The sequence below is a fragment of the Cygnus olor genome, chromosome Z (genome assembly GCF_009769625.2).
Source record: "Cygnus olor isolate bCygOlo1 chromosome Z, bCygOlo1.pri.v2, whole genome shotgun sequence".
NCBI lineage: Eukaryota > Metazoa > Chordata > Aves > Anseriformes > Anatidae > Cygnus > Cygnus olor.
This window is the reverse complement of record NC_049198.1, coordinates 8,298,878-8,316,820: the sequence shown is the minus strand read 5'-3', so window position 1 is coordinate 8,316,820 and position 17,943 is coordinate 8,298,878. Positions and strand designations below refer to the sequence as shown.

At 45.2% G+C, this 17,943-nt stretch overlaps 1 protein-coding gene across 16 annotated transcripts in view; it reads right to left on the bottom strand.

The window, feature by feature from the left end:
* Positions 1-17,943, bottom strand: part of CELF4 (CUGBP Elav-like family member 4) — a 696,179-nt gene that overhangs the window by 68,084 nt on the left and 610,152 nt on the right. For 15 of the 16 annotated variants that reach the window (XR_005815347.1, XM_040541436.1, XM_040541437.1 and 12 more), the window contains 2 exons: positions 14,547-14,690; positions 4,698-4,845 (listed from right to left, as the gene is read on the bottom strand). Coding sequence is in view for 15 of the 16 variants with exons in the window: in XM_040541436.1 (XP_040397370.1) it covers positions 4,698-4,845; positions 14,547-14,690 (292 nt within the window). In the remaining variant the exon portion in view is untranslated. The remainder of the gene's footprint in view (positions 1-4,697; positions 4,846-14,546; positions 14,691-17,943) is intronic. The other variant, XM_040541440.1, reaches the window with a different exon arrangement.

Here is a 17,943-nt window from a genome sequence, read left to right as displayed (position 1 = left end):
TAAAGTTCCTCAGCATCAGAGATGCTGAAAAGATTTGGCAAGTTGATTTATAGCCTAAAGGCATCCCTTGATACATTTTTTAGTGTTGCTGTTTGGCCCCAGCCTGACTTTGTAGAGTTTTAGTAAGGATCTCCCACTGAAAAGGGGCAAAAGTTGTGCTAGATTTGTTTTTTCATGGAGCCATACTCCTCCCCTTCTTCCCAGCTCCCTGCCTTGGGGGGCTGCAATGCTGCTATTTCAGAGAAACAATTTAATCTGTATGTTTTGGGTGGGATCCTGTGAAGAAGGATCTTCACACTGGTGAAGAAATCTTAAATTTCTGAGGGGAGAATAAAATCTCTCTGCTATCTTATTGTCTTCTCCTATGTCAGTTTAAAATGACTGGACAGTCTGTGTTTCTTGAATCATTTTCAGGATGTTTCTGGACACCCCACATTAGTTTTCAATACATATGAAATCATACTTTTCTCTTGCCAACTGTGGATGAAGTTAAACTATCTTATCTTCAGCAATATCCTTCTGTGTCAGGGTATACTACTGACTGAAAGTACCATTTTTGCAGGAAACTCTTTTTTTAAACCAATTGAAGAAATTTTCTTTGCCATAGCAGCACACCGTGATGGGTCAGTCCAACAACACACTACTGACTACTTAAATCTCTGTTGGTACTTTAAGAGAGCCAATAAGATTCATGAGCTGTTTCTATATGTTCTGATTTGAGCAGCCCAAGAAGCAGGCAATATTTCATCTCTTTTCTTATACCCTGAGCAGACAAGCTGCTGCTTTCCCTTTGCTTATTTAAATGGTGTTGGCCTTTAAAAATGTCCTCAGTGGGGATACTGGGAGCCAGTGGTGGCAACCCCAGTCCAAAGGCAATGCTCAAAGCATATGCCATCAAATTGCAAATCACAAAGGCTAGTTAAAATTTCAGTTTCTTTTCTGGATCTCTCCTTTATTTGCATAGGCAATGTAAGTAGTTTTTTCTAAAATTGCAGCAAGGGATTTGCGCTTGCTATTTTGTGCATGTGTAAGGAAGTTTAGGCATATTCATTGCAATTCTTTAATTTTGTTCTTTTAAAGAACCCCCTGGAGAGGTCAGATCTGTAGTCGGAGGAAGGCTGGCATAATGCCACCACAGAGAACAAATGGCAGTGTCGCATGCCAGTTGTGCATTTCATCCCCAGTTTGAGGCATCTCACTGCAGCTACTCCAGGTGCAGATTTACAGCATGGAAGGAGAGTGGGAGGAAGGGAGGAAGGGAGGAAGGGAGGAAGGGAGAAGGGAAGAAAGGAAGCCTAAATGAACTTTCATTTCTAGCCCTCTCTTTGCAGTAAACAGTGCGGCACAAGCAACCAGGAAGACCCACTTTTCCCTCAGATTACACCAAAGATGGGAGAAAAGCAAAATATGCACCAAACTTTCAGAGACATCAAATTAATTTCCTTGCAATTGTGGACTATTGTGCAAGATAAACCTGATTCTTTTAAGGAATCATCAAAATGCTGGCAAATAGGATAAAGTTATTATGGTCTGAGTTACCCACTGGGACTGCCTACTGCTCTGCGTTGACTGCAGGCAATCCAGATGACTAGTTCAAACTGGATGTCTCATCTTTGTATGGTTAAAGCCACATGAAATGCACCCTGTCTGTTAGATCTGCCTGGATCCAAGACTCTTGAAGTTCCCAGGTCCCATGGGAACTCATGAACATCAATGAACTCATGGTCTTGGCCTGAGAAACCCACTGTCCTGGGGGTTGGATTAGGAGTGCTGCAGAAGCAGGTTCTGATCTGAAAGGGAGGTGAGATCCCGAGGGGCCTGAGGATACCAGCAGAGAGGCACGGTGCCCGGCCAATATCTCCAATGCCTTTAGGAATTCTGGGTTACCAAAGTCTTTTTTATAGCACAGTTTTTCTTTTGCTTAGGAAAGATCAAAACATATTTTTTTTCCCTCAATGTTCCAAACACTTTTTCTAACGCCTGTTTTTCACAGAACTTTGAAATGTTTCATTTTCATTCCAAGTCAGAACAAAGATATACTTCAATGACTGGAAATCCTGCTATGAAGCAGAATGATCATTTTCCATTTGGCTTTCTGAATGCTAACAAAAGCCAGCAGGAGAATTCACTTTAGGCTTCATATATCTCCTGGCTACTCAGAAATCGCTGCTAGTGTTGTAGGCTTGCTTGCTCAGACGTATGTGAAACATTTTCTATGCATCTTATCACAAGCTTTGTGAGTGTGGCAATAATACAAGGAGTCATTTCAAAGTCTAAACATTTCACAGGATCACAGAATCACAGAATTGTCTAGGTTGGAAGAGACCTCCAAGATCACCTAGTCCAACCTTTGACCTAACACTAACAAGTCCTTCACTAAACCATATCACTAAGCTCAACCAATATCACCCAAGAAATAATTGTCAATGGACATTTCCACGCCCCTTTACAGATGTTTTTCATGAAGTAAGCTACATATTCAAGGTAAATCTGCAATAATGCCAAAATGCGTGGGCTCCATGATTGAAAATATGTCATAAGGAAAGTGCAAAATCTGCCACCATGAAAGAGATCAAGGGACCGTCTAAACCAGCATCTTATTTTCAGTAATGACCAGTCATGGGTGCTCTGGAAAGCATGTAAAAAACATGAGCTTTCTTTCCTCTTATATGCTGAGAATAAGAGTTTAACAGTTCCCAGAAGGCAGTGAATACCTCAGAAGAGGAGCAGAACTTAGACAGAAGAAGAGCTAGGACATTTTCCATGTCCTGGATATCATGGCAGACACAGGATTTGGCTGTTGTACTGGTATTTACACACCTATGTCACAGGACTGCTAATTCTCAAGACACTTATATGCAAAAGGGCTTGTGCTCTTTTGTGGTGAGGCCATCAAGAGCCACAGCCTGGATTCAGCTTTCCAGGCCCTGAGAGCATTTGAATTCCAGACATTCTTTGTTTGACATTCTCTCTGCTCCCACCAACACAAAACAAATCTAGCTAATGCAAATATGATAATCTTTCCAGCAGCAGGTTTAAAGGGTGCACATATAATTAAGCCACTTGTCTATTTGGATTCGCAGTAGCTTCATCGACTCTTTGTTTATACATTTATCATTGTGTAAACATATATTTCAAAATGTATGGTGTAAGATTTTCAAGTCAAGCACTTTTTCTCGGTTCTCCATAAGTTCATGTGGAATGAGATCTATCTTTCTTTCCCCCCTTTCACCTCCACACCCTCATATTCTAATACAGTCTGACCCAGTAGCTGCTGACATTGTTCCCAGCTACAGGTTGCAAAGCGAAGCTAATAGGTGTGCTAATGGGGAGGTTTTCTTTGGCAGATAGAGGTTAGCAGAACTGGATTCACTAGGACTGGATTCAACAGCCTCCAAGCCTGCTCTGCCGCAGTACCTTATCTCCCTGCCATCCAGTGTTCTCTGCCATGAGGCATCTTTCCTGGCTGCTCTGCCAGTTGGCCCTTTCCTGCTCCAGTGCTGTTGCAGGCTTCTCCATGTTCAGCAGTGAAGCTGCTCTCTTACAACCTTGCTCAGCAGGAGTCCCAGATCCTGCCGTCCTACCACTCACTGCACCACGGCTGGCTCAGGCCTAGCTCACTCCTGCCACATCTCACCCCAAACCCATGTCAGGCTACTCCTCTCCAGGCTAGCTCAGTGCTTCAGCGCATTGCTCACTGCAATGCCATGTCACTGAGCTCAGTCTCACCTCCAGGACCTCTCATAGGAACAACTGGTATCACCCCTGGGACACTTCAATCCCAAACTGTCCCTTAGAAATGGTCCTTCTCTGCAGTTACATCCTTGAACCTTCTGCTCCCTTACCAGAGTCAGCAGTATACTGCAAACCTCTCCAAATTCTCACTTATTTTACAGTTTGGCCCTGCTTCCCCAGCTGCCACCCTAGTCCCCTGCTGTTAGGCCATCTACCACTGCATGACCACCATGACCACCTGTCCTGTCAGTTCCTTGACCTGTTCCTGCCCAAATGATTTCCTTTTGCTTCAAGCCCCCAAAAAGCCAGTCCTGTTTTCACCCCAGCTTAATTCTCTGCCTCTGAATAACATAACCCACCTCCTAGCACAGGCTTCTTGTGACCTGTTACAGTCTAGCCAGACCCTGGCAGCCCGTCACTGACTACCTGTCTCTGCTCCAGGAGCAAGAAACCTTCTCACCAAATGCTTGCATTCCAGGTAGCACCAAAGGCCTTCCCTGAGCACCTCCAGTCAGGGAATTTCACACCAGCACAAGGCTTACGTGTTCCAAAGACACAGCTCATCTCATTAACAACATAGCATCTCACCCCAAACCTTATTTTGTTTGTCGTTGGACATGCCTGGCTGTGACAGCACTAGCACTGACCCTTCACGTGTCCATACACATCACCAATAAACCAGCACAAATCACTGGGGGATGTTTTGTGACGTTGTGCCGTTGATGGTAAGAGAAACTGACCCCCAGCTGGCCCCGGTACCGGCAGAAGCTCCCTCCTTCATCCCCAAAAAGGATCTGATCACCTCTGCTCCTTCCTTCTGGTGGCCTTCACCAGCAAGACTGCCATTTTAGGACACACCTCCTGGGGAAGAAGCTAACACCTAACACATCCTTCCAGGTCTCCTCTGCCACATGGCCAGATTTTCCTGCACTTTGCCCTTTCCACCCCTCCCGGCCCCTTACCTGAGGTTGGTGTCATGGGGGCGGCTGCCAGGCCGTTCATATTCAGAGCCGCCATCTGCTGCATCTGGGCTGCGGCGAAGGCTGCCATAGGGTTCAGGTAGCCGCCCTGTGCCACCGAAGCCATGATCGCGGCCTGCTGCTGCATCAGCTGGAACAAAGAGAGCAGGGAAAAAATATCACGCGGTCACCAGCAGAGCAGCCTGGGGCACCAGCACCAAGACGGAGGCCACACACCAGGGTGTGACGGATCCCTCTGGTTTGAGATGTCAGCTCACCATGCCTGTGGTACCCCCCAACCTTGGAATTCTTTCTCACTACAAGGGACAAAGTTTATCATGGCAGCTTGGGGTCTTTATGTCCCCACATCCCCAGTGTGTTCCCCAGTGTGGAGGTCTCCTGTAAGCTGGACTCAGCACTCGGACTGCCAGACCCTTCCTTGATGAGAAAGGCAGAGAAAACACTTTATATGTTCCTGAGCAGAGAGGTTTCATGGCTTATGTTGCTTGTATCAAAGCTCTGGGAAAGCAGCGGTGGCTGCTGAGGGGAGACCAGTGTATGTGGAGCAGTGAGGACTGAGGTTCCCCTCTCCAGAGCAGCAAGCTTAGCTAGTTCTCTGGGGATAACTTGACCCATTTTCATCTGGTGGTGAGAAAAATCACTCTTTATCATGTTGCTGGGATTTCCTTAATTTTTATTTTTTCTAGAATGTCATCAAAATACTGCCTCTTCTAAAGCACCTACAAAAGGCAGAAACAAGGAACCTGGGCTATATTTTCAGGCATTTTGCAGTAAGAATTTTGGAGGAGAAGGGTGGCAAATGGATAACTATGCTGGAAATGCTTCCTATATTAAAACCACACCTTGCTATCGTTATTTTTCACTCTGAGCCTAACTTATGAACAGTGCAGTTCATGTGTACAGTATGGCTGCAGTGGGCCAGTAAAATGCTACTGGTGTGAAGGAGAAGACAGCTTAGATGAAGCTGCCTCTTGTCTCACTTCTCTGGAGCTGTACAAAGAGCCAGATGAGGTACATCTGAGGTCCTGTGAGACAGTGTCCAACCCCCAGTAGTGACTGACAGTGGATGCTGAGAGAAAGGGTGGGAAAAGAGGATGAGCAGAGACTGAAAACTCACTCTATTCATTCCCCAGCCTTTGGTAACATATGACTTGATGACAACAACAGAGAAGGAAATTATTTTTTTATAAAGATTTTAAAAGTGACTCATGTCTTTGCTGTCTCCGGGATGAGTTTTGCTGCTCTCTGTGATTTCAGTTCCTCTCCCATCAAGAAATCACCCTCTGATGCTGTTGTTTAAGCACACGGGATACGCTTCGCAGCATTAAACAGACTTCAAAAGTCACGACAAAAAAGTCATGACAAAGTTGTGAGAAAATCTGACGGTCACGACAAAATCTGCTCCTTACTGTTTAATGTTGAAATATTGGCTAAATTGACAGTTCTTACATATACAAACTGAAACAAATCCTTGAAATCACCACTCTCACTCAAATACCGAAAATTTCCTTGTCACCATCTGTGAAGAGACAAAATTAAAGGATGTTCTGCCACTGATCCGCTGTATAACCATGCACAAATTGTACAAACTTGCCCTGGTTTCTCCAGCTATAAACTGAGACGCAGGATATCTGTCTCCCCGTGCAGGGGTGACTTCAGATCTATAGATGAAGAGTGCTGTACTAGAGTTGAGTACTATTATTTTTTGTAGCCTCATGTAGATTGGTGCCAAGGTGGTGGCTTCCCCTTTGATTGTTAATTACCCTTTTTTATTGTACCCTGCATAAGACACTTTCACATTTTAATTAGTGATATCCTGTTCTTTGTAATTACTGATGGAATGATTAGACTATCTTTTCTATTATAGCACAATGCTGATTCCCCTTTAAGGAGTACATTTGTATCGTACATTCGTAGGCATCATTTGAGTTTATTCTCCAGATGAGGCACTGAACAGGTGATTTTATTAAGTATGCCAATGAAGTGAATGAGGAAAGGGGAATCCATCCATCTTTAATGCTGGACTGACTCCAGCACTAGGTGTACTGACCCATATCTCATTTTCTGTGCCAGGTATTTTCACCTGGGGACAGGTGAGGATATAACTGGCTGGTTGCAGAAATGATGGCCAAGATCTGTGCCTATAGGATCCATTTAGCATTGCTGATCCAAGTAGCATCTCTCTGAGATGGATGCAGTTGCAAGGGCTGGGATCAGCCCCAGTCTGGCCTTTGCTGACTTTTCTCTGTGTTCCTCCACAGCTGATCAGAGCTGCACAAACAAACACACCCCAAAACATAGAGTGACCTACAACTGGTAATGTGTGTGCCATCGTCAGTCTGGCTGGCAGATAATAGCCTGGAATTTGTACCAGGGACTTTCCTTAGGATTTCTAGGGCAGACAGTGGACTTTGATTTTGACATTTCCCTTTGTTAGATTCTGTAAACTAAATACAGATGGGGTTACCTCTGAGTTAGTCATCTATTATGGTTGATATGATAACGGGCAGAAGAGTCTAGGCCAAGATTCATCTCTCCCTTCTCTACCCAATTGCCTCTGGGCAGACGAATTGCAGCTTTGTTTCTTCCTATTGACTGCATGTGAAGCCCCTGGTGATCAGTTCAGCTGCACATACTGACACAGTCAGGTGAAATCATTCCCACTCCTTACTTGGCCCTCAGTGGATATTTTTGGATGTTGGTTCCCAACCATATAAAAGAAAAGTGTTAATCCTTTTTTTTTGTTTGTTTCACTTTTATGTAAGAGACACAGGGCTCTATCTAGAAGACACTGTGTTGCCAATGATAGTACAAGTGATTGTGCTGCTCCAAAGACAATCTCCATTTTGCACTCAGCAGAGCTAAGCAATCACTTGTGACATTATTTATGGCTTTTGCAACTTCCTTTCCTGCTTATAGATGTTTCTAAGCTGTTCAGAGTTAACTCCACAACAGCAGGTGCTTCTCCTGGTTTGCACTGTGTGGCTTCTTGTCTATTCAGAGGGCTTATAAGTTCGCACTGGAAGATGTGTGTTGGGAGACAATACCTTGGCTATGTGTGTACCACCTTTTGCAGTATAATGCCATGCATGCATTTCTGTCATAAATCTTCAGGAAGAAGAGGAAGATATTTTCTCTCATCACGAGAGGAGGAAGATATTCTTAACCTGCTCATGACTGCTGAAGGTGCAGGGACTACAGCCTAAAGTCTGGTGTGTTTCAAAAAAAAAAACATTCAGATAAAACTGGCCATACTCCCATAGTGACTGAGTTAGGAGCTTGTGAAACAAAGAGGTTAAATACAGCTTAGGGTTAAAAAGCTAATGCAGTAAAAATAAGGTAGTAAAGGCCCTAAACTGTGATTTGGTTCAGTTGCTTCTGCTCTAGCAGACATCCTGTAGGGAGTGGTCACCCCATTTCTGTAATGCTCAGTGCTCTGGGGTTACCTGGGCTGCCCTGGAGAGCTGAAAGCTCCCCTGGCATAGTAAAATGTGGAGCTGGGGACCAGTACCTCATGGCCCAGTGGACATACAGCTCACTATAGTCTTCAGAGCCTCCCCATGGGGTAAACCTGGATCTCCTCCAGAGCTGGAAGGAGTATAGCATCCCATACTTGAACACAGCCATGCAGCCCAGCTAATTGACTTTGCTTCATTGGCTGGAGAGGGGACCCCAACCACATCCCATCCTCACCCAGACATCACACCCCTTTGCAACACACCAGCGCCCTTTTGCTGTCATGTTTCCCATTCATGCCTTGAAGATGCAGCCCTTTCTATTAGGTCAGAGGTGCTCAAGGGTAAGGGCTAAGGGGGAAGAGGAGGGGGACTTTCCCAGCCCAGCAGATGATGGTCACAGCATGGCTGATGGTCACAGCACTGCTGAGTGCAGCGGCATTGCAGGGGTGGGAGGACAAGAACTTGATCACCTTGAAAGAAGCAGACGGCACAGGCCTACCTCCTTCCCCCTGCGTGGCTCCAGGGAGATTTACAAAAAGAGGGCAAGTCCTTAAGGGTCACTGGTCTTTCTTATAAAACCACCAGGGCATTCCCAAGTGAGCTAAAATAAAAGTCACCCTGCTCCTTCCCCAGCTCCCCCTGAAGACAAATGTCCCATCCACTCTCCTTTCACTTTGAAAGAGGTCCAGTGTATGATCCCAGTTAATAAAGCTGTAGAAAGCGAGGCAGTGACCCCACCAGAGGCAAATCAATAGCAGCCGGGCCCCTGGGTGTTGTGTACTTTAAAATATGCCATTTGAAATGCAGATTTTCCCTGCCTGGGCTGGGGCCACAGAGCACTAATCAGAAAGGCAGCAGCCTTATTATCTCAGGCTGTTCCAAGGGGACAGAGGGGAGCTTTTCCCTTCCTTGTCTGAAAGGACGTATTTCCTTCTGCTTCTCTCACTTCCTTGGCATGATCTTTGCCTCAGCATTTAGAGCTTTTTCCCATCCGATTTTATGGATTTGTTCCCTCTTTCCTCCAGCCTGGTCATTATTATTGCTCAAAAGTTTATCTTCTGAGGAGACCAGGAGTTGTTATCAAACCGGTCCATGCACGTGGACAGCATTTGTAGAGCTATGAACTTGCAGTCCCCTTCCCAGGGCTTGAGAACCAATGGGGCGTCTGGACAGGCACTGGTGAAGCCGTCTAAAGCATGGGGAGGGGTAGTACATGATGGCTGGTCAACGGGAAAAGATGGGAGGGTTCACCTCATACATCTTTTGCTACCTCACGTTGAGGTGGTTGAACTTCAGACGGCTATATCATCAGTGGATGCACAGGTACCTCCACAGGGTTACCCATCATATCCTACCATGGGAGATTTAGATGAGGCACAGCAAAGGGTAGTGTTTTGCAGCACAGTTGCACCAAAGTAAGAGCTTGCTTGGTGCTTGCTGCCAGTCCTCCTCCCAGAAGTGGGTCCCTGCGTGGTCACTGCCAGCCTAGGGGTGGGGACCTGTGGCCAGAGGTGGTGTTGGGAATGAGACGGTCACCTCTGGCACTGGGTGGCTGTCAGACAGCAGCAGGGTTGTGCAACTGCTCTCCAGGAAAGGAAATATCCTTTTCCTACAGGAGGAGGAACAGATGCATGGAGAGATGAAGTGACTTACTCAAGGCCAAAAACTCCTGCTAGAAATAGGACAAGGATGCTACAGTCAACATTTCCCAATCTCCAGAAGAAAAACATGGGAAATTGAAGGAGGGGAAGAGGAGAGAGAAGGATTATTTCTGATGCACTCTTTTTGAAATAGCGTGATCGTTGCCCTTGGAGAAGGCTTACTCTGAATGATCTGATGACCTTCTCATTTTTTTCAGTGTTATTTTCTATCCTCATATCTGAATCACCTGATGTTTTGTTTGACTATTCATATTCTTCATTCAGTAATAATAATAAAAGTAATAACAGCATCCTACGCTTCTCACCTCTAACGATCTATACAAACACTTAGCTAATTAATCCTCATGGTATCCCTGTGGTAGAAAGAGGTAAGTAAAGCGATCAATCAAGCAGTAAGAGGACTCGTATTTGGTAAATCACAGAATTGACAAATTCATGACTGTTTTACCTAACTGGCCCTTGGGAAATAAAAACATCTTCCAAGCCTTCAAACAAACTTAAGGTATTTTGAAAAATATTCAGAAGGGTTCTTCCTTTTTAAATTTTATTCTTAGAAACAAATTTCTGCTTTGAAAATATTATTTAAATTGTATTAAGACCAAAAAATTAACAAATGTGTTATGTATGGATTCATGTGTCTTAGTGACTTTCTGAAAACTGTTACACGATAGTTTGGATTTCTAACTTCCTGAAAACTGTGAATAAAAAAAGAAATATATATATGGAGCCCGAATGTGCGAATGGCTAAGTCATGGTTCACTCCCTGCTACTCAATTTTTCTGAAATACCAGGGAAATGACAATCAGAAATATGATATTGGCCCTGCTACAAAGTACCATGACTTCAAAACAGCTTCCTCTTCTGGAACAGATCAGAACAACTGATATGCATAACTGGTAGTATTTACCAAGTATACTGTCCCATTTTTCTCATTTAAATAAAATAATTATATGGAGAAGACAGTCTATCTATATAAAGCAAATTTTCCCTGATTTTGTAGGGCTAGATTTAAAAAAGTATATCTTTCCAAAATAAATTCACAGCATGAATTGCATAAACGCTGGAGAAAGTGATTCTTCTCTTCAGCACTACCTCAAATCATTTAGCAGAAATAGCCTTTCAACTCCTCAGGAGCTGGAGCAAGGAGGCAGAGGTGGGCAGCTAGGTTTCATGGTCAGCACCATAGAGTCATTGCCACCCCAAAATCCCAAGGTGACCACTTCCGATTATGACTGAGATCTATGCAGTGCTGCATGTACCCAGACACGTTGCAGTTACTGTCTGCAGCTCAGGAGCCAAGGCCATTTGCACTTTTTTGGAGTGAGGGGAGCTGTGATTTACTGAGGGGAAAGGACTTGCTCTAAGCCAGAGAGCAAATGTTACCATTGTCTGTGCTGCCTCTGTCCCCATCTGTCCGTTTTCACTCAGTAAATCTATGCCTGTCCCCTGCTGCAGGATACAATCAGTGCCACAACTGGAATTTGGCCAGGAGACCGTGGCTAACACTCCCACCCTATTTTTTATGCAAACTTGATTTATGACTTTGATCTTATTTTAAATAATTTTAAAATTAAATCATTTATACAGTATCTGTCACTTTCCAAGGCTCCTTCCTTTGTTCTTGCTTAGCTCTTCTGCATTTTCCCATCTTCCCAACCCTTTTTGGTCTCTGCATGTTTCCTGTTCTTCATTGTGGGGCAGTAGTGACCTGAGACAGTCACTAAGCACTTGTCACTTTCTACATAGAAAGAAGAGCTGGAGGAACTTCTTCCGCTGCTGCTTATTTGGTTCAGGACTGTACTACCATCATTCATAGTCTGGTTTGACTTTTACTGCTCATGATTTCAGGCTTGGCCACACCATTGCTTATCAGGATCTAAGAGGGTGCATCGTGCTGCAGTATGTGCCTGTACGTTCATTCTCAGCTGGCAGCAGATCAAAGGTAGTGCTGCTTAGCATCAGCCTCCTCTACAGGCTGAGTTCAGACCTGTACCTCAAGTTGGCTTTAACTGAGACTGCAGAAATTGATGCCCAACTGATGTGGATCCACAGGAACCTGACAACGAAAAGGGCTGGTGGCCATACATGCATAAACTAAAATAATTAATTGCCTCATAAAAAAATAATAAAAAAGAAGCAGCTAAATGAATCTGGGAAGATATTGCTGGGGAAAGGGAAAAAAAAAAAAAAGAAACAACCCAAACAAACTGAAACAAATTAGTAAAGGGACTCTGGGAGCTTTAGGGAACCATGAAACCTGACTTGCCTTGAGCTGCATACAGAAGAGGTGAGGTGGGTCTGATATGAATTTCCACAACCCTGAAACAGCAGACAGAGTTTGTGCCAAGCTTTGTCCTGTTTTCTTGCAGGTGGCACAGGAGGGGGGGAGGCAAAAGCCCCATGCAGAGGAGAATCCCCTTTGCTTGCTGGTTTCGTTGCCTCTGGAGCTGAGGCCATATGGCCACTGAACCTGAGGACTAGTTGCTCGGCCGACACGGGGCTGTTGCTGCTATCAAGGTTAAGGTTGCTTAAGCTGAGGTCGAGTGGCTTGGCAGGGAGCAGCAGCAGGGAGTGAACCATGACACGGCCATTTGCTGAGCTGCTGTGGAAGCAACTAAAAGAGGAGCTTGGGCCCAGAGCACTCTTGGTAAGCACGATAACGACTGTCAGTCAAATACTGATGGACTGAGACCCTTGCCACCTACCCCCCGTGGCGCTGCGTGATTTGTAAATCCGGGGCTGCCCACTAATCTCTCAAACAAGTGCACCATGTGGGTTTCTGCTGAACTGGCCACCTTGATGCACAGAAACCTCTGTGTAGGAGCTAATTCAGCCCCGGTGAAATGGATGGGGTGAGGGTGACTCTCTGGGGGATTCAGCACGCACCCACTGCCTAGGGACACCACAACCTGCTCCATGGGACGAGCCACTGGAAGGTGCTGGTTAACCAGCTCTTGTAGGACTGCTTGGGAACTCATCTGGCGATGTCAGTCAGGGCTGGACTGCAGTGGGATAGCTGGGAGGACATGCTATGAGTACAAACCAATGTCTCATGCTAGTTCTGACCTCACTATTAAGTACTGAGGCAAGTTCTTAAACTTGCATTACCACCAGGTCCATGTGTGAAAACCCGTGGAGGGATGGCATGAGAGAAAGCTATGTCCCTGAGGGAGACTGGAAAATAAACAAATATGGCCATCATCTTCATTTGTAGATGAGAAAATGAGACCGGGGGGTCAAATGACTCACCCAAGGTCACACAAGTTGCTGGTGGCATCGGCAACAGCTGTCACTGCTGTCCTGCTCTTGCCTTTTCACTGTTTCACCTTCCCTCTTCTTGACTTGCTTTAGCTCTTAAACTTCAGTTCGGGCTGAATAAAACTGCCCCCCCCATTCCCTCTCTTGCTATCGATCTCTCCATCTCCCGCTGGCATTTACAAGGTGCCAATCACCCTGATATCTAAGAGCCGGCAGTCTGGGGTGGATTAATCGGGACCGAGGGAACGTCACACAGCCTCGGCGCTCCCTTCCTTTCCTTTTGTGTGAGCCTGCGAGATGAAGCAGATAGGGAGAGACACAGATAGGGATGCTGATTGAGAGACAGCATCTGAGCAGGCTCTGGGTGTACAGGCGCCACACGGAAATGTGATCCCATCATTTAGACAGCTCTGAAGTCCCCAGGGTAATTGGTGTCACCAGCTTGTCATATCCAATGGGTCAAGATCTAAAACTTATTCTTTCTCCCTTATTAGCATATTTACCAGGAGGAAAAAAAAAGATGGGTCCAATTCTGTTTTCACAGAAGTCAACAGGAAAAATATTCATTGGTTTCAAGGGGAGTGGGAGCAGACCCAGGAATTTTTTCCACTCCTTCTTCAGAGATAAATCCTCACTCAAGTTCCTATCCCCTCAGAATGCCCTGTATTGTCTAGTGAGAAAGAGATGGAGGGAACTTTTGTGGTATAAGGATGCAGACCTCATCTACTTTTGTATCAGTATAACTCTGGTCTGACTCTTTTATCGTGGTAATTATAGGAATTAGTCTAGATTAAAAATGAATGTAGCTAAGAAGAGTGCAGTTAAGAAGAGATGTCCAGAGCATCAGGACAGTGGTGTCTTTATCACCTCTCCAGCTACCTGATTGATGCCTGTAGCGTAATGCTGCAGCCACATCTTTTGGCTGAAAACCTCTGCAGATGTTTGTCCCCAGATGCCCATGGGTATCCCTCCTGTTTATTCCCCTGGTACATGGGGGCACAGATGCTGAATCCCTCTCCCCCTCCCCCCTCCGCCCCCCCAGTTTTTAGCCTAAGGAAAGCTTCTACTTATGCTAGAAGCATCCATCCTTGTGCTATGTCAGGAGCCCAGCTCCCTGTCCAGTCATGAGTTGTCCCAGAGGACCAGCGTCCAGGTTAGGTGTGTAAGATGGATACCAAAACTTAAACATCACAACACTGCTTTGAATAGCTGATGTGTTTTCCCAGTGTGCTTAAACAATATTGCTTTTGGGAGTCAGAACTGTGTGTGTGCATATATCTACTTTTTCATTTTATGATGACACAGCTCAGTTTGCTCCCATCATTCAACTATTGAAGAAATCACTGGTTCCTATTTTGCTGTTGTACTTGTTTCTCTGCTCAGATGTGTTTTTGTGCTCTCTGCGTGCTATCTCTGTCCCCATGAACATGCACAGAGCCAATGTTTATACTTACTGCCTGTGCATAGGCGCCATAGGCTCCAAACTGGATGGCCATGGGGTTGAACATGCCCATTTGTCCCGCCATTTGCTGCATGCGTCTCATTGTACGCTCCTTGTCTGTATCTGCAAACTTCACCACCAGGCTTGAAGAGGCTCCCTGCAGGACAGGAAACAAAAGGAGACATGCCAGGGAATTAGCCAGGTACACATCGGCTCATGCAATCCATACAGCACACACGGACTAGGCAGTGTGGGATCCAGCCGACGCTGATTTTTTCCACACAAACTCACTGGCCTTTTGAATCGGACCTTTGCAAGAGGCTGAGGGCATCAGGAAGGAAAGGACTCTCTGGGGGGTGAACAACTGAGGCCAGCAGCCCAGTTCCTACTTTCCTCCAAAATTCAAACTTCCAGGCTGTCATAAATATTCTCTCTCCAAAAGTTGTTGCCTTACTCTTTCAAACTGTAGAAAACGTTCTGGCCTGTTAGCTCTCAGCAGAGGGCGAGGATCTGGACTCAGTGCTGCAAACTGTAGAAGTTTTTGCTGGAGTTATGTTGTGGGATTTGTGAATTGACAGACTTTGATGGAATGTGATAGCTCTGTGCATGCCAGACCACTAAGATGGATCAGTCTTCCAAACTGTGGTGTCTTGTAACCCCTGTGTCCAGTGAGAAAGCCCTGCCTAGCCTTGGAGGCAGGATTCAGTATGCTGGGTAGGGCAAAAGTCCCCTCACCAAGCAGCATCTAGTCAGCACTATTAAATCAGGGGAGCAAAAACAGGACCTTCTGGACCTGACTTCCCCATCCAGGAACAGCAGGGAATAGAGAGGCTACCACGAAAGAGCCCAAATGTAATGCTACATTTTTCTGGGCAAGTTATACAATGTCTGGGTTCTGTCTGCAGTCAACACTGCTGCAGAACTACTGATGATCATGAGAGCTGGCTGCAGGAGTCTGAAAAATGTAGAGCTTTTGGGAATGAAAGGAATCCCTCTCCTTCCCAAAATGAGATGAAAGGTTAGTGACTAAAATTCTTAAATTTCTGATAGGAGGCAGAGATAGGAAGAAATAGACCTGCTTAGGAAGGCATGCACTGAGATTGTTTTGGCCGGCTCCAAGGCCTTCCTCACTTCATGGGTTTCTTGATTCCCTACAGTGCGGTGTCCCCAGGGGGATACGGATGCAGCCCCGACAGCAGGCAGACAGTTGCCTCGGGAGCTGGGCTGCCACCGCGCCTGGGGAGAAGGGCAGGTGAGCTGTCAGGAGACTGACAAAAAGCAGCTGAAATCATCGTGTTCCCATGGCACGCTTCCCTTTTGACACTCTGGTATTCACTGATGGAAATACGGTCAGCAGGATGATGGCAACAGGGGAGCACCAATTCCGTGCCAGAGGAGCTGGGCTGTTGTGGGGCCCTCTGTTTTCCTTCAGAGGTGGGATTACATGGGATTGCACATGGGGAGTGTAGTTAATTTGTTTACACACACACCTATGTACCCGCGACCAGAAAAAAACAGTCTCAGGGAAAGAAGAGTTGCTCCGTGACAAATTGGGAATAGTGTAGTAAACAACAACCACGGACGTACATATATATAAGTCCAGGCTTTGCATATTCAATAGCCTCTCCAGATCCTCAGTTATGAATAAGGAGTTGAGGAATTAACTTGCTAAAACAGAAAACAATCTAAGGCCATACAATGAGCAATGTTCCCCTGGATTAGCAGCCTGCTCTGGGAGAAAGTGATTTTCATTGGCAAAGAATTTTTCTTTTTGACCTGTAACTCTTTCTCTAATAAATCTATAACCCACTTCAACAATGTGGTGAAGAACAAGGGGTTGAAAGAAGTGCTTCAGGAAAACAAAGGCAGGGAGAGATGAATGCTCTATTCAAGGGTGGAAAGCAGTCTTCAGAAGTTATTATGAGAGCAAAACAGAACACAGGCGTGAAGGGGGGGGTGGAGAAAAAAAATCCAGCCAAGATTCCTCTGCATTTCTGCTCAAGACTGGGCAACTTTTCATTTTTTTCTAAAATCACATGATGTAGTTATTGATCCTTCCCCAAATCACACTCTTAATTGCAGCTCATCGACAAATGAATATTTTAATGCATACATTTCCTGCTAATTATCACCTGGACCAGTCCTTAATTAGATTTCAACACTCATTTAATTAACCCTGATCCAAGAGACTGTTTGGTAACCTGAATATAATCATTTAAAGCTATTTGTAGCTGTATTGGAAGGAGGCAGTGGTCCACAGCAGATTGGACTGTTCAGAGCTGTTGTTGTGGTTTGCAGAGCAGAGGCTGCAGCATGGTGGGCACGATACAGTATGGAGGATTTTCAGACTGAATAAGCTGAATGAGTATTCATCTCTGCAAATAGGTTTTGAAGATATGACCTGTTCTAGATAGCAGGACAGAGAAGTGTAAATAAGTTGGTGTCTTCTTCCTTTGCCTTTTCTTTCTATCTCTGTTTGCCCTGGAAGTCTTAGGGCTGGAGACCTGCCTTAGGAAATTGCTGATCCCTCACATTTTTGAAAACCAAGCCTTTATTGTAAATGACATCATGAAAACGTGGGTAAGCTCCATATGAAGTTCTTGCCCCTGGAGTGTTCTTCCCTCCTGATGTGAGTCACAGTGACTGCACAGCAGCCGTTTGACCCAATGGGATCCAAGACTGCCACTTATGAGATGTTTTTCTGTGTTGCCTATCACAGCAGGACTTCAGGCCTCTTTGAACACCGCTATCATATACACAGGGCAGAAAGGCCATTGGCAAACAGAATCAAGTTAGAATACAGACTACAAAGAAGGAATAGAAAAGGCAGCTTTTTTTCAGAGCACGCTGCAATGAGATGTACATGCAAGCAGTTCAAGATAAGTAGCCAATAGAGATGCTGCTCTGCTCTTGAATATGAACATTGACTTTGGGATCGATGCTTTCAATATGTGGTTCCTCCTGTGCAGCCCTTCCACATGGCCTGAAGGAAATCAGGCAGTGAACTCTACCGGGCCACCCAGTGCAGGATTTTTAGCAAAGGAGCCAAACAGCATTCATCTAAAACAGCCACAAGACTACTTTCTACTCCAGTGACTCCCCATAATCCACTAGATAACATTAGAAATACCACAGAATGGGCCAATTTTCAATGGGGTAAAAACTACAGAGCCCTTCATCTGGGCTATTTATTGCTTCTGTGAGCAGTTAAACCATGGTGTAAATCATCCGTTGTCTGCTGACAAAGGCAATAGGTCCTGTCTGCTTGGTCATTTATTAGTAATACATAAGCCTCACCCTTGCTCTCTCTGGTTGTTGGACTGGACATTACATTTCCCCAACTCCCAAGAGAGCTACAGTAGGTAAATCAATAGTGTTTGAAATATACTTTGAGATCTGTGTTAATTTTG